General features: G+C 46.0%; 1 protein-coding gene across 1 annotated transcript in view; it reads right to left on the bottom strand.

Annotated features, from left to right (window-relative positions):
• Positions 1–268: 268 nt before the first annotated feature.
• LOC137306417 (tyrosine-protein kinase Mer-like) overlaps positions 269–13783 on the bottom strand; it is a 34079-nt gene continuing 20564 nt past the window's right edge. Inside the window, exons 8-14 of the mRNA XM_067975598.1 lie at positions 12912–12992; positions 11799–11891; positions 8477–8598; positions 6814–6923; positions 6197–6356; positions 4736–4872; positions 269–3645 (exon numbers count right to left, since the gene is read on the bottom strand). Of these exons, the coding sequence (XP_067831699.1) occupies positions 3366–3645; positions 4736–4872; positions 6197–6356; positions 6814–6923; positions 8477–8598; positions 11799–11891; positions 12912–12992 (983 nt within the window). The 3' untranslated portion in view covers positions 269–3365. The remainder of the gene's footprint in view (positions 3646–4735; positions 4873–6196; positions 6357–6813; positions 6924–8476; positions 8599–11798; positions 11892–12911; positions 12993–13783) is intronic.

The raw sequence follows: 13783 nt of genomic DNA, 5'->3' as shown, positions 1-13783 counted from the left end.
GCGGCAGTCAATTTCCGTACAGCAAGATACCACAAACAGCCATGTAATAATCTGTTTTAGTAATGTTGGTTGAGAGATAAATATTTACCAGGACACCGGGGAGAACTCCCCTGCTCTTTTTTGAAATAGTGCCATTAATACAGCACTTCCTGTTGTTAAGGGAATATCTTCAAATTCTTCTACTTAAACAGATATGTCGTTACAGATTGCGACCGGTATAAATCGATGGTTCCGATCAGTAAACCTAAAAACTGTTGTCATCAGAGTATTGTATTTTGTAATAACTTTATTGCTTTGCATAAAAGAGAAACATTGAATAAATGGCTATAACTTTTTGTAAGTATAGCAGCAAAACAACATTGTTCCCTTTGTCTTGCTCCTTTGTACGAAACCATTTTCCATTTGTTTTTATACCCAATCCCAGTTTTACTTGCATTATAGTCTCCTCCTGTATGGTTGGTAATCCCAGGTGAGATAGCCAGATGGGTCCCTACGGCCGCTCATTGGATGCCCATCTGTGTCTGCACGGCCCTAGATGGGACGAACTGGGTGGGACAGCATAGGAGAATTGGTCTCCTTAAGAGAACTGGAGCACTTAGTTAGGTCACCAAACCTTGACCTGCTATGTCATTCCTGAACCTGCCACCAGGGGGGCTGCATGGGAGCGACATGGGCAGGGCTCAAACTGATGATTTTCAGGAAGCACCTGGCCACCATTTGACCTGACTGACCAAGAATAGTTATTAATACCCCTCTGAGAGAATAAACATTATAAAATTACAGGCTATAAATTGCTTTTGGCGATATTAGGGGACCGATGTTTAATGAAAGAAAGAAAGAAAGAACTTGCATTTCTGTAGCGCCTTTCACAACCTCAGGACATCCCAAAGCGCTTTACAGCCAATGAAGTACTTTTGAAGTGTAGTCACTGTTGTAAGGTAGGGAAACGCGGCAGCTAATTGGCACATAGCAAGGCCCCACAAACAGCAATGAGATAATGACCCAATAATCTGTTTTTAGTGATGTTGGCAAGAACACCAGGGAGAACTCCCCTGCTCTCCTTCCAATAGTGCTGTGGGATCTTTTACATGCACCTGAGAAGGCAGATGGGGCCTCGGTTTAACGTCTCATCCGAAAGACAGCACCCCAGACTGTGCAGCACTTCCTCAGTACAGAAAATCGACAGGACAACCATCATCAAAAATATGAGGTGTTTTGATAGTGTAAATAAGGAGAAACTATTTCCACTGTCAGAAGGGTCGGTAACCAGAGGACACAGATTTAAGGTAATTGGCAAAAGAACCAGAGGGGGAGATGAGGAGAATTTTTTTTACGCAGCGAGTTGTTACGATCTGTAATGTAGTGCTTGAAAGAGTGGTGGAAGCAGATTCAACAGTAACTTTCAAAAGGGAATTGGATAAATACTTGAAAAGAAAAAAATTGCATGTATATATGGAAAGAGCAGGGGGGAGTGGGTCTAATTGTATAGCTCTTTAAAAGAGCTGGTACAGGCATCATGGGCCAAATGGCCTTCTTCTTTGCTGTACTATCCTATGATCATCAGGCTCTGCGGATTCCTACTGCAACAACGCCACTTAGTGACGTTAATGTGGTATTACAGGAACACAAATTATAAACACTTAACGACAGGTCATAGCCCTGAAACGTTCACCCTACCTTCCCCCCTCCGCAGATGCTACCTGACCTGCTGAGTGATTCTTGCATTTTCTGTTTTGATTTCCAGCATCTGCAGTATTTTGCTTTTTGTTTTTTGTTCCCCAGAGCCCCCCTGAGCTGTCACCTGTGTAGCAACCTTGGCGGAATCCTGGGAGCAGGTTACCTTCCCATCCAGGGAAACTTGCATGGGATTAGAGCAAGAGAGAAAGACAGAGCAGAGAAGCTGAGTTTTAGCTCCCCAGCTTCTGTTGAGTTCGTCGATCTTTGGCTCAAGCAACAATAATGGAGCCTCAATTAGCCTCAGTTCCCCCAGGCTAGGGAGGGGAATAAATTTAGCCAAGGTTTCCTGCTCCAGATCACTATCTAATGACTTCTGCTGGAACACGCTTGTGTCTCGATGTCAGGTTTACACTCTCCCCTATCATGGACTCCACCCACCCGTTTAATCTCCTTCCACAGCCCGTGTACACTCTATCCTATAATAGACTCTACCCACCCATTTAATCTCCTTCCACAGCCCATGTACACTCTATCCTATAATAGACTCTACCCACCCATTTAATCTCCTTCCACAGCCCATGTACACTCTATCCTATAATAGACTCTACCCACCCATTTAATCTCCTTCCACAGCCCGTGTACACTCTATCCTATAATAGACTCTACCCACCCATTTAATCTCCTTCCACAGCCCGTGTACACTCTATCCTATAATAGACTCTACCCACCCATTTAATCTCCTTCCACAGCCCATGTACACTCTATCCTATAATAGACTCTACCCACCCATTTAATCTCCTTCCACAGCCCGTGTACACTCTATCCTATAATAGACTCTACCCACCCATTTAATCTCCTTCCACAGCCCATGTACACTCTATCCTATAATAGACTCTACCCACCCATTTAATCTCCTTCCACAGCCCATGTACACTCTATCCTATAATAGACTCTACCCACCCATTTAATCTTCTTTCACAGCCCATGTACACTCTATCCTATCATGAACTGTACCCCACCCTCACAACTAGGAAAGTTCTGTAAAGTCTTGTGCTGTGCAGCAAATTGAGTGAGGATCCAGAATATGTATGTAAATAAAAAGTTTTGAATTTCTATAAAGTACAGCACAGAAGTCAGCTCAAACAATAATACAGTTCTTCACTTGCATCAGATGGAGCTAATAGTCCAGTCAGAAACTGTCAAAGCTGATATGAGAGCTTAAAATGTGCTTGCAAGCAAAATACTGTCTTGATGCTGGATGGATCACTGAGGAGAGTAGAAAATCTGCCGTGAGTTTAGAGATGGAGGCTACAGAGCGCAAGCTCGCTGAGGCACTGAGGTCCTGCCTTGTCAAGTACCGGCAGCCATTTTCAGGCAGTCTGGTTGGTCATACCGTGTGAGTGCCTGCATGCACCAGGAGAGCTCATTGCCCATTTTAGACATGGCGCTCGCAGTATGCGCAGTCACTATCAACTGTCCTTCTGATGCCGAGTGCATAACTTAGCATAAGCATTGCAGGGAACAAATAACACCAGAAATAATTGTGAGGTGATTTTGTCTGATTGATGGACCGGTGGCTCACGTGTGATGAAATCCAATTTTGTTAGCTTTGTACAAGAACATACGAGGCAAGCATGATTTATCACTGCCTTCCACCATCTATTCAACGTCATGTTTTCATCCAATGATCAAACCTTCTCTTCAGGTCCGAGAATCCTTTTGCAGTCACTGCCAGTGTTCGTGTCATTACCCAGCTCCACTATGTAGCAGTTCCCCGTCCCATCTCCCTGGTCCCCGTCCATCGCCTTGGCCTCCGCTCCTTGCTCCCCAGTATTAATGTAGTAGACCACACCCTGGTCTTCAAGGGTGGGCAGGGCGGAGAGCAGCTCCTGGAGCAGTGGTCTGAGCTCGGCGAAGGTTGGCCGCTGCTCTGGGTTCAAGAACCAGCAGCTGAACATGAGGTGGTACCTGGGAAGAGAAGTCAGTAATCAGTTAAAGAAGGGTGCTCATTGCAACTAGCACTCCATAAGAGACCATAAGAGATAGGAGCAGGAGTAGGCTATTTGGCCCCTCGAGCCTGCTCCGCCATTTAACGAGATCACGGCTGATCTGATTTTTACTTCAACTCCACTTTCCCGCCCTTTCCCCATATCCTTTGACGCCCTTGCTGATCAAAAATGTGTCTAACTCAGCCTTGAATGTATTCAATGACTCAGCCTCCACAGCTTTTTGGGGTAAAGAATTCCAAAGATTCACAACCCTCAGGGAGAAGAAATTCCTCCTCATTTCCATCTTAAACAGGCGACCCTTTATTCTGAGACTATGCCCCCTAGTTTTAGATTTCCCCCATGAGGGGTAACATCCTCTCAGCATCACTCTGAAGCCAGCAATGTCTACCATACTTCCTTTGAAATGCAGTTACTTTTGTTATAAAGGGGTGATGTCAGGAAATACTTCTTCACACAAAGAATAATGGAAATCTGGAACTGTCTCCCCCAAAAAAGCTGTTGAGGTTAGGGGTGAATTGAAAATTTAAAAGAGTTCTAAATTAGTCCCACTCCCTCTGCTCTTTCCCCATAGCACTGCAGATTTCTCCTTTTCAAGTATATATCCAATTCCCTTTTGAAAGTTATCATTGAATCTGCTTCCACCGCCCTTTCAGGCAGTGCACACTAGCACAGACCAGTTGGGTCAAATGGCTTGTTTGCAAATTCTCTGTATTTTTATGTAATCATGACAACTCACCGGGTAAAAAAATTCTCCTCATTTTCCCCCTGGATTTTTTGCCAGTTATCTTAAATCTGTGTCCTCTGGATACCGGCCCTCCTGCCAGTGGAAATAGTTTCTCCCTATTTACTCTATCAAAACCAACTTCATAATTTTGAACACCTCTGTTAAATTTCCCCTTAACCTTCTCTGCTCTGAGGAGAACAACCCCAGCTTCTCTAGTCTCTCCACCTAACTGAAGTCCCTTAACCCAGGTACCATTCTTTGTTACTTTTACGATTCAGAGCGGAGAGTTACGACAAGATGAGGGAGGGGAGATCCCGGCACTCACAGTTTGTCGAGACAATCGGATGGTTGCTTCAGCCGGTTCCCTGCGTGCAGGAAGTCATAGATCTCGTGGTTCTGCAACCCGGGATACGGCGTCCTCCCCCGGGTTACGATCTCCCACATCGTCACGCCGAAGGACCACTGGGAGCAGGGAAGAGATGCAGGTTAAAGAGGCAGGCCTGTTGGTTCTGGCTTCATTCCCATCGCAGGCGATCAGTGGAGTGACCTCCAGACTCGACCAATCCAACTCTCACCTGGCTGGCCCCTATTTTTCACCCTCCGTAAACTTGAGCTCACTTGAATCTCTGCTGCCCTTATCCTAACTTGCACCAAGTCCCGTTCACCCATCACCCTCTGTGCTCGCTGACCTACGTTGGCTCCCAGTCCGGCAACGCCTCGAATTTAAAATTATCAGCTCTATGTTCAAATCCACGGCCATGCCTCTATCTCTGTATCCTCCACCAGCCCTACAACCCTCCGAGAACTCTGTGTTCCTCCAGTTGTGGCCTTTTTTGCTTCCCCCATGTCCTTCGCCCCACCTATGGCGGCCGTGCCTTCAGCTGTCTAGGACCTAAGCTCTGGAATTCCCTCCCTAAACCTCTCCATCTCTATCTCACCCTTTAAGAAGCTCCTTAAAACTTACCTCTTTGACCAAGCTTTTGGTCGCTTGTCCTAATATTTCCTTCTTTGGCTCGGTGTCAATTTTGTTGTCTGATTACACTCCCTTGAAGCGCCTTGTTATGTTTTACTACATTAAAGGTGCTATATAAATGCAAGTTGTTGTTACCACTTCTGTTGCGTCTCCGATCATTCTTCAATAAAAAGGTTAGAGATTGGCACCCAACCCTCCCTTCCACCCCCCCCCCCCCCCGATGGCTTAGTATGTAAACGCACTGCTAAATGAGGTATGGAGCCATACAGATCGTGGAAGGTTGCTGGTTCATTCCCTGGTCTGTGCGGAGTTTGCTGATCTCTCTCGCAAGGCGCTAGTCGAGGTGCTACAATCACTCACAGACTCCCTGGGCAAAGGGAACAGAAACAAATCAGACTGGGTTCCTATTCCTGACCACCATCCAGTGACCTCTACTGGAAAGCATCTGTTTTCAGACATCTGGAGAGGAGAGGACAGGATCAGGCTTGGCTGTGGCGCCCTCCATTGGCTGACGCTCACTGGGATTCACACCGAAGAATAACCACTGCCTCAGTTCCTGTTGCCACTCTTTCCCCTCCCTGCTGCTCCCCCTTGTGCTCACCGGGGTGAATTGGTGCTGTTGCCTTGAGTTCTCACCATAGCTTGGCAAAATTGTTTCAACCCAACTGCAGCAAGAAGCAGGAATGGGATCCGAAGCAGTGATTATCCCTCCCACCCCCCCCCAACACCTGGAAGTTAGAAAGTGTCTCAAGTGACTCCTGGTCGCTCTTTGTTGCTGCTTTCCCCTGCAGAGTACACAAAAATATGGCATACCACGTCACTTTTAGTAGTGTAGATAAATTCTGCCATGCTCTCCATTGCCATCCATTTCACCGGCATCTTTGAGACCCCCGTCTGCCGATAGTAATTACTGGTGTAGATCTTTTTAGACAAACCAAAATCAGCGACGCACACCCGCATACTGTCACACAACCTGCGTGGGAGAATAGACAGGGGTCTGATAATATGGTCAGTCAGAATGCTCCCACCTCCAGGCTCCAATTCTACTCAGTCTGATGGGGGCGAAGGTCATCCCTCTATCGTCTATATTGTATTTCAGTGAAATAAGCTTGCTTCAGACCCAATCCTGCTTAGCCTGATCCTATGCTCACCCAACATCCACATATGGCCACTTTCCAACAGGAGTCACTGGATAGCGATCAGGAGCAGTAACCCATGGGCTGCTTTTTCCCTTCCCCGACCCAGGTGTGCTGAGACCACTTCAGTGCCCCTATCAGTGCCTTTACTATGACGAGCTAATTCAGCAGAGATTGGAATCGAACCAAGGGTCTTTATGTCTGTATGGAATAGTTCCACCCTGGGCCAACGAGGGAGCTATTCAAATCTTCTCTATGACAAACCAAACCACCTCCCGGCAGAACACTACTCACATGCAGTTCCGAGCTGCCAGGTCTCTGTGTAGGAAGCCTCGGTTACTCAGATACTCCATCCCGGAGGCAATGTCCATCATGAACTTCAGGAGGATCTGCAGCGGCACATGCTAAGACAAGGGAGAAATACAGCCTCAATACTGAGTCACACACGCAACTGCTCCCAGTAACTGGTCTTCCCCCTGCATTATTTAGTGTCTGCCATGGCTCAGTTGGTAGCACTCTCGCCTCTGAAGGTTGTGGGTTCAAGTTCCACTCCAGAGACTTGAGCACAGGCTGACACTCCTGACAGTACTGAGGGAGTGCTGCATTGTCAGAGGCACAGTCTTTCGGATGAGATGTTAAACCAAGGCTCCATCTGCCCTCTCAGGTGGACGTAAAAGATCTCAAGGCACTATTCAAAGAAGAGCAGGGGGGTTCGACCCGGTGTCTTGGTCAATATTTATCCCTAAATAATCACTAAAAACAGATTATCGAGTCATTATCTCATTGCTGTTTGCGGAAGCTTGCTGTGCTCCAATTGGCTGCCGCGTTTCCCTACATTACAACAGTGACTACACTTCAAAAGTACTTCATCGACTGTAAAGCCCTTTGGGGCATCCTGAGGTGGTGAAAGGCGCTATATAAATGCAAGACTTTCTTTTTCTTTTACTGTACAGTGGTTCACCAACTCCATTCAGTCCCTATATCCACCCTGCACAATGATCAATCACCCATTACAACTTGTGTTCACATAGCGCCATTCTGCAGAAAGATATCTCAGAGCAGGGCATACGGTGAGTGGGAGATGGGAAAGATTAAAGGAGGGGACTAAATGCACCATCGAAGGGATAGGTTTATGAAGAGGCTTTATGACGGAGGGTGGGGTGTGGGGGAGGACAGATCCAGAGAGCTGGGTCAGAATAACTGAAAGAAAGAACTTGCATTTATATAGCGCCTTTCACGTCCTCGGGACATCCCAAAGTGCTCCACAGCCAATGAAGTAATTTGAAGTGAAATGACTATATGGGACGCGGGTCTGGTCTATAATTCACCCACACCGTGATGGGGCACGGGTCTGTGTCTGAGATCCCCTCATGCAGTGAGCTCCTAATTTCAGTTATCTCGCTATGTGTCTTCAGCTGCCTAAGCCTTAAGCTCTGGAATTCCCTCCTTAGACCTCTCTGCCTCTCCACCTCTCTCTCCTCCTTTAAGACGCTCCTTAAAACCTACCTCTTTGACCAACCTGACTTAATATCTCCTTATGTGGCTCGGTGTAAAATTTTGTTTGATTATCGCTCCTGTGAAGCCCCTCGGGATGTTTTACTATGTTAAAGATAAATGCAAGTTGTTGTTGTTGTTGTTAGAGGCTGGGCACTTCTGCACTGGAAAAGGGAAAAAAACTACAGGCACAATAGTTCTGTTTTAATATGGGCCTTGCACTGTATGGTAGCTGGGATAACCCTGTCTGCTAGCAATATTGCCTTGCCTTCTTTTACCGGAGAGCAAGAAAAAGAGAGGGAACTTCAACTTGCTTACATTCCATAGTCGGGCAGGGCCTGAATGGAGGCCTGCAAGTACATGGAGCAGCAAACCTTGGGTAACATAATGGGAGTGGACTACCAGTGGGCCCCTGGGCTGCACTATGAGTTCCAATGGATTAACATGACGCAGTTCTGGTTACCACAGCGTATTTTCCATGTCTTGAGTTGAGGAGGAAGCTGCGGAGGTCTCCATGTGGCATGAAGGGGAGGATGACCATTGGCATTGGTACTTGCTCCTCAGAGCAAACCTCGAACGATACCCCTGCAGAAATAACAACAGAAATAACCAGTCTATCTCCAAACACCAATATCAGACAGTAACCAGCAAGCATGCCCAGCAGGAGTGGGAAATTCCTGACAGATATCCAAAATCACAAAAGAATCTCTCTCTTTCTCAGCTCCAAATAGACCTTCCCACTCATGCTATAAAAATTCTGAACACTATAAAGTCCAATTCCATCTAAGACTTGAATCCTGCTCCCGTATCTTGGAGGTTCTTGAGCATCTCTCCTGGATAGCAGACTCCTGAAAAGCTTGTCATTTGATCCTATCTCATCTTTAACCACCATCCACTCTCTTTTTGATCGTCAATCTGAACTTTCCTCTCTTCCTAAACTCCAAATACTCTGTCCTACACACTCTTCCTCCTCCTTGCATTGTTAATGTGTTGAAATAGGATAGACATAGAGAAGATGTTTCCACTCATGGGGAGACCAAAACTAGGGATCATAAATATAAGAATTCAGGAGAAACTTCTTTACCCAGAGAGTGGTTAGAATGTGGAACTTGCTACCACAGGGAGTAGTTGAGGCGAATAGCACCGATGCATTTAAGGGGAAGCTAGATAAACACATGAGGAAGAAAAGAATTGAAGATTATGCTGATAGGGTTAGATGAAGAGGGGTAGGAGGAGGCTCGTGTGGAGCATAGAAACATAGAAAATAGGAGCAAGAGTAGGCCATTCGGCCCTTCGGGCCTGTTCTGCCATTCAAAATGATCATGGCTGATCGTCTAACTCAGTACCCTGTTCCCGCTTTTTCCCCGTATCCCTTGACTCCCTTTAGCATTAAGAAATCTATCTATCTGCTTCTTGAATACATCTAATGACTTGGCCTCCACTGTCTTCTATGGTAGAGAATTCCACAGGTTCACCACCCTCTGAGTGAAGAAATTTCTCCTCATCTCGGTTCTAAATGGCATACCCCGTATCCTGATACTGTGACCCCTGATTCTGGACTCCCCAGCCATCGGGAACATCCTGCATCTAGTCTGTCTAGTCCTGTTAGAATTTTATATGTTTCGATGAGTTCACCTCTCATTCTTCTAAACTCTAGTGAATATAGGCCTAGCCGACCCAATCTCTCCTCATACGTCAGTCCTGCCATCCCAGGAATCAGTCTGGTAAACCTTTATTGCACTCCCTCCATGGCAAGGACATCTTCCTCAGATAAGGAGACCAAAACTGCACACAATACTCCAGATGTCTTACTGCAGTTATACCAAGGCCCTGTATAACTGCAGTAAGACATCCCTGCTCCTGTACTCAAATCCTCTTGCAATGAAGGCCAACATACCATTCGCCTTCCTAACTGCTTGCTGCACCTGAATGCTCGCTTTCAGCGACTGGTGTACAAGGACACCCAGGTCTCTTTGCACCTTCCCTTTTCCCGATCTATCACCATTCAGATAATAATCTGCTTTTCTGTTTTTACAACCAAAGTGGATAACCTCACATTTATCCACGTTATACTGCATCTGCCATGTTCTTGCCCACTCACCCAACTTGTCTAAATCACATTGGAGCCTCTTTGCATCCTCCTCACAGCTTACATTCCACCCCGGCTTTGTGTCATCTGCAAACTTGGAAATGTTACATTTAGTTCCCTCATCCATATCATTGATATATATTGTGAATAGCTGGGGCCCAAGCACTGATCCCTGCAGTACCCCACTAGTCACTGCCTGCCACCCGGAAAAAGATCCGTTTATTCCTACTCTCTGTTTACTGTCTGTCAACCAATTCTCAATCCATGCCAGTATATTCCCCCCAATCCCATGTGCTTTAATTTTGCACACTAACCTCTTGTGTGGGACCTTATCAAAAGCCTTCTGAAAATCCAAATACACCACATCCACTGGTTCTCCACTATCTATTCTACTTGTTACATCCTCAAAAAACTCCAGTAGATTTGTTAAGCATAATTTCCCTTTCATAAACCCATACTGACTTTGTCCAATCCTATTAAAGCCTTCCAAGTGTTCTGTTATCACATCTTTTATAATAGACTCTAGCATTTTCCCCACTACTGATGTTAGGCTAACTGGTCTGTAATTCCCTGTGTTTTCTCTCCCTCCTTTTTTAAATAGTGGGGTTACATTTGCCACCCTCCAATCAAAGCACGGACCAGTGTTTCTGTGTTTACATTCTATGTAATTCTATATAATAATAAAGACCCATCGCACGATCTCCTATTTTAATTCATTTTTTCTCAACACTGTAGAACTCCTTGCCACTTCAGTCTCCCCCTCCTCCTTCAGACTACAAGCTTTTAAAACCAAAGTTTGGTATCATCTAGCCATTCACTTCGTTTTTGCTCCTATTCCTTCCAACCTTAGTGGTGCCCTGCATTATGGGCCTACATCCTTCACCAGTGCTTCTAACTGAGTTGTCATTGAACAATGGACCTCGTTAAATGTCCAACTCAGCAGAATGTGGCTCCTTCCTTCAGCGAAATTAGGAGACATCTGCCTGTAAGTTGAAGAGACCCTCAGTGGCTTGCAGCAAAGTGCTGTTTCTCATGAAATGAGAGGCTTCTGCCCTCACAAGGCTTCTTCGGCAGCACCTCCCATACCCCCGCTCACCACCACTTAGCAGGTGCATGGGAACACCATCACCTCCAAGTTGCCCTCCAAGTCACACACCATCCTGACTTGGACATGCATCGTCATTCCTTCATGGTCGCTGGGTCAAAATCCTGGAACTCGCTACCTAACAGCACTGTTGGAGCACCTTCATCACACAGAATGCAGGGGATCAAGAAGAATGCTCACCAACATCTTCTCAAAGGCAACTAGGGATGGGCAATGAAATGTCGGTATTTCCTCCGACGCCCATATCTCGAGAATAAAAAAAATACACTTTATGTGTAAGTGTAGAGGGAGTGCATTATATGCAAGGTATTCTTCCAGCCAGACAAGCGAAGGAAGTTGTGTATAAAGTATTCTACCTGGTGGAACAATTCTGCTCAAAATATGGCCCATGGGTCATCTCTGGCCTACCACCCACCTGTACCTCTGGGCCACAATTCAGGCCCTTACCAGCTGTTGCTGGAGCTGGGATTCAGTGCCATTTCCTCTCCTTGCTCACCAGCAAAAGAAGGCAGAGGGATGTTATTAAGAGGCAGGGTTCTCCCAATTTTGCAAGTGAGAACAACCGCCATCGGAAAACTCCATGTTTCTTACCTATAAGTCTGAGGACGTTTGGGTGGTCAAAGCCTTGCATCAATTCTGCTTCCCTCAGGAATGACTCCAGCTCCAGGTTTGAATCAAGTCCCTCTAAAAGGCAAAGAGTAGGTTTCAAACATGTGTAATCCCATCGTAGATACAGAGTAATGGACACCGCAAGGCAATTCGGGCCAAGTTGGTACATGAGTTTTGTTATCAGGAATTTTAGTACTAGATCAGGATCGGAGGCTCCACTGGCTCTGTTGGTAAATGCACTACCCGAATGTGATTATGAGCCACATGGGAATAGGAATGCTCCAAGTTCCATTCCCAGTCTGTGCCAATTTAGCTGATCTCAGCCAGTTGGCATTCAGGGCGCTACAATTTGCCTCGGCTCCACTGGGCCGGGGAGAGGAAAAATGAGCCAGGGATCCTGCTCCGGATTCATATCCTGCTCGAAAAGTGTGCACGTTAGGTGATGGCAGAATTGGACTTGATTGTGATGTCTTCTGTGGCTGAATATCCTGCTAACATTCGCTGCCCAGTGACGAATGGCCACTTGGGCGAGGTACTGGAGAGCTGCTGGCGCCTATGGGATTACACCAGAGCAACAGGCAGCATCTTCAGGAGCACAGTAAAGGGAAGGAAAGTGAGAAAAGAAAAGACTCATAATCAATTAACAACTCCTTCAACACTCATATAATTCATTCCCTTACCAAAAAGTATGGTTGTGTAATATATACAGCAGTGTTATGACAAAACAAGCAGCAAAGTTGGAACAAGACAATGTTTTGTATTAGTTCAACTATTGCAAAAAATATCCCACCTAAACCCAATACATTTAATGTTGTACGGTACATTTCTTGTGTGATATTCTTAACTCATCAGCTCAAATTTCTCCCACCGCCAAACCCCTTTTCATTCACTCCCATCGTATAGAATCCCAATGGATCACACCTCTTCCCACTCACTCCCACAGTATAGAATCCCAATGGACCAAATGTCAAAAGGTTCAAAGTTTTTAATACCAAATATTTTTTGAATCTGTTGTTAACTTAATCCAACTGCATCATTTCTTAGTAAAACTGACTCAAGTTCATCAAGATTTGACTCCACAGAGTTGGAACTTACGTTTCATTGTCTTAACAGCAACATTTTGGTCCAAGCCATTGGTTTGCTTGAGTGTTCCCTGGTACACCGAGCCAAACTCTCCTAAATATTAGGAATAAGAGACAGAGATGTCAGCCAGCCAATACTGTTCCAGCAAACATTTATTACCTCACCCACTGAACTCAACTGCAAGAGTTTGTTGGTCACTGCTGATGGTCCTGCTGGCATGGAACTGAGCCATGCACACCTAAATGGTCTGTGCCGAGTTAGTTGATCTCAGGTAGGACTGTGCTTGAGAGCGATATGGTCACCTTCAGCGCCCCCAGGATAGGGGGGAGAGAGGCGGTGGTGGGGGGGAGCAAACAAAGTTCCTGCTCTTGATCGTTTTCCAGTGACCTCTGCTGGAAAGGCACAGGATCAGGCTTGGCCGTGGTGACCCCCTACAATCGAATACTCTGCAGACACCAGGCTCACACTTGGAGATGTCTGGAAGGATGCTGGTGCCTGTCGAGCTGGCAACAGTCAGCGCCATCAGGAAAGGAGGGGAGAATTAAGAAACCATAGATAATCAGAATGAGAGACCCACAGGTGAAGCCCATCACAGGGAAGAAGGCAATGATTGGAGGTCAGCTAACATTTCATAAAAAGCTATCTATATATAAGGAACCATGTGCTTTTGGAGATGCACAGCAAAGATACAAAACTTACTGTCTTTGGGCCATGCCCACATTTATGCTGCCCATCACTATGGTACAATCCTTGTAATCTGAATATAGTATGAGCACACATCGCCTTAGGTATCAGCCATGGCTCAGTGGGTAGCACTCTTGCCTCTGAGTCAGGGCCTTAAGCACAAAATCTAGGCTGACACTCCCAGTGCAGTACTGAGAGAG

The sequence above is a fragment of the Heptranchias perlo genome, chromosome 43 (assembly GCF_035084215.1).
Source record: "Heptranchias perlo isolate sHepPer1 chromosome 43, sHepPer1.hap1, whole genome shotgun sequence".
Classification (NCBI taxonomy): Eukaryota; Metazoa; Chordata; class Chondrichthyes; order Hexanchiformes; family Hexanchidae; genus Heptranchias; species Heptranchias perlo.
This window is presented reverse-complemented; position numbering and strand designations above follow the sequence as displayed.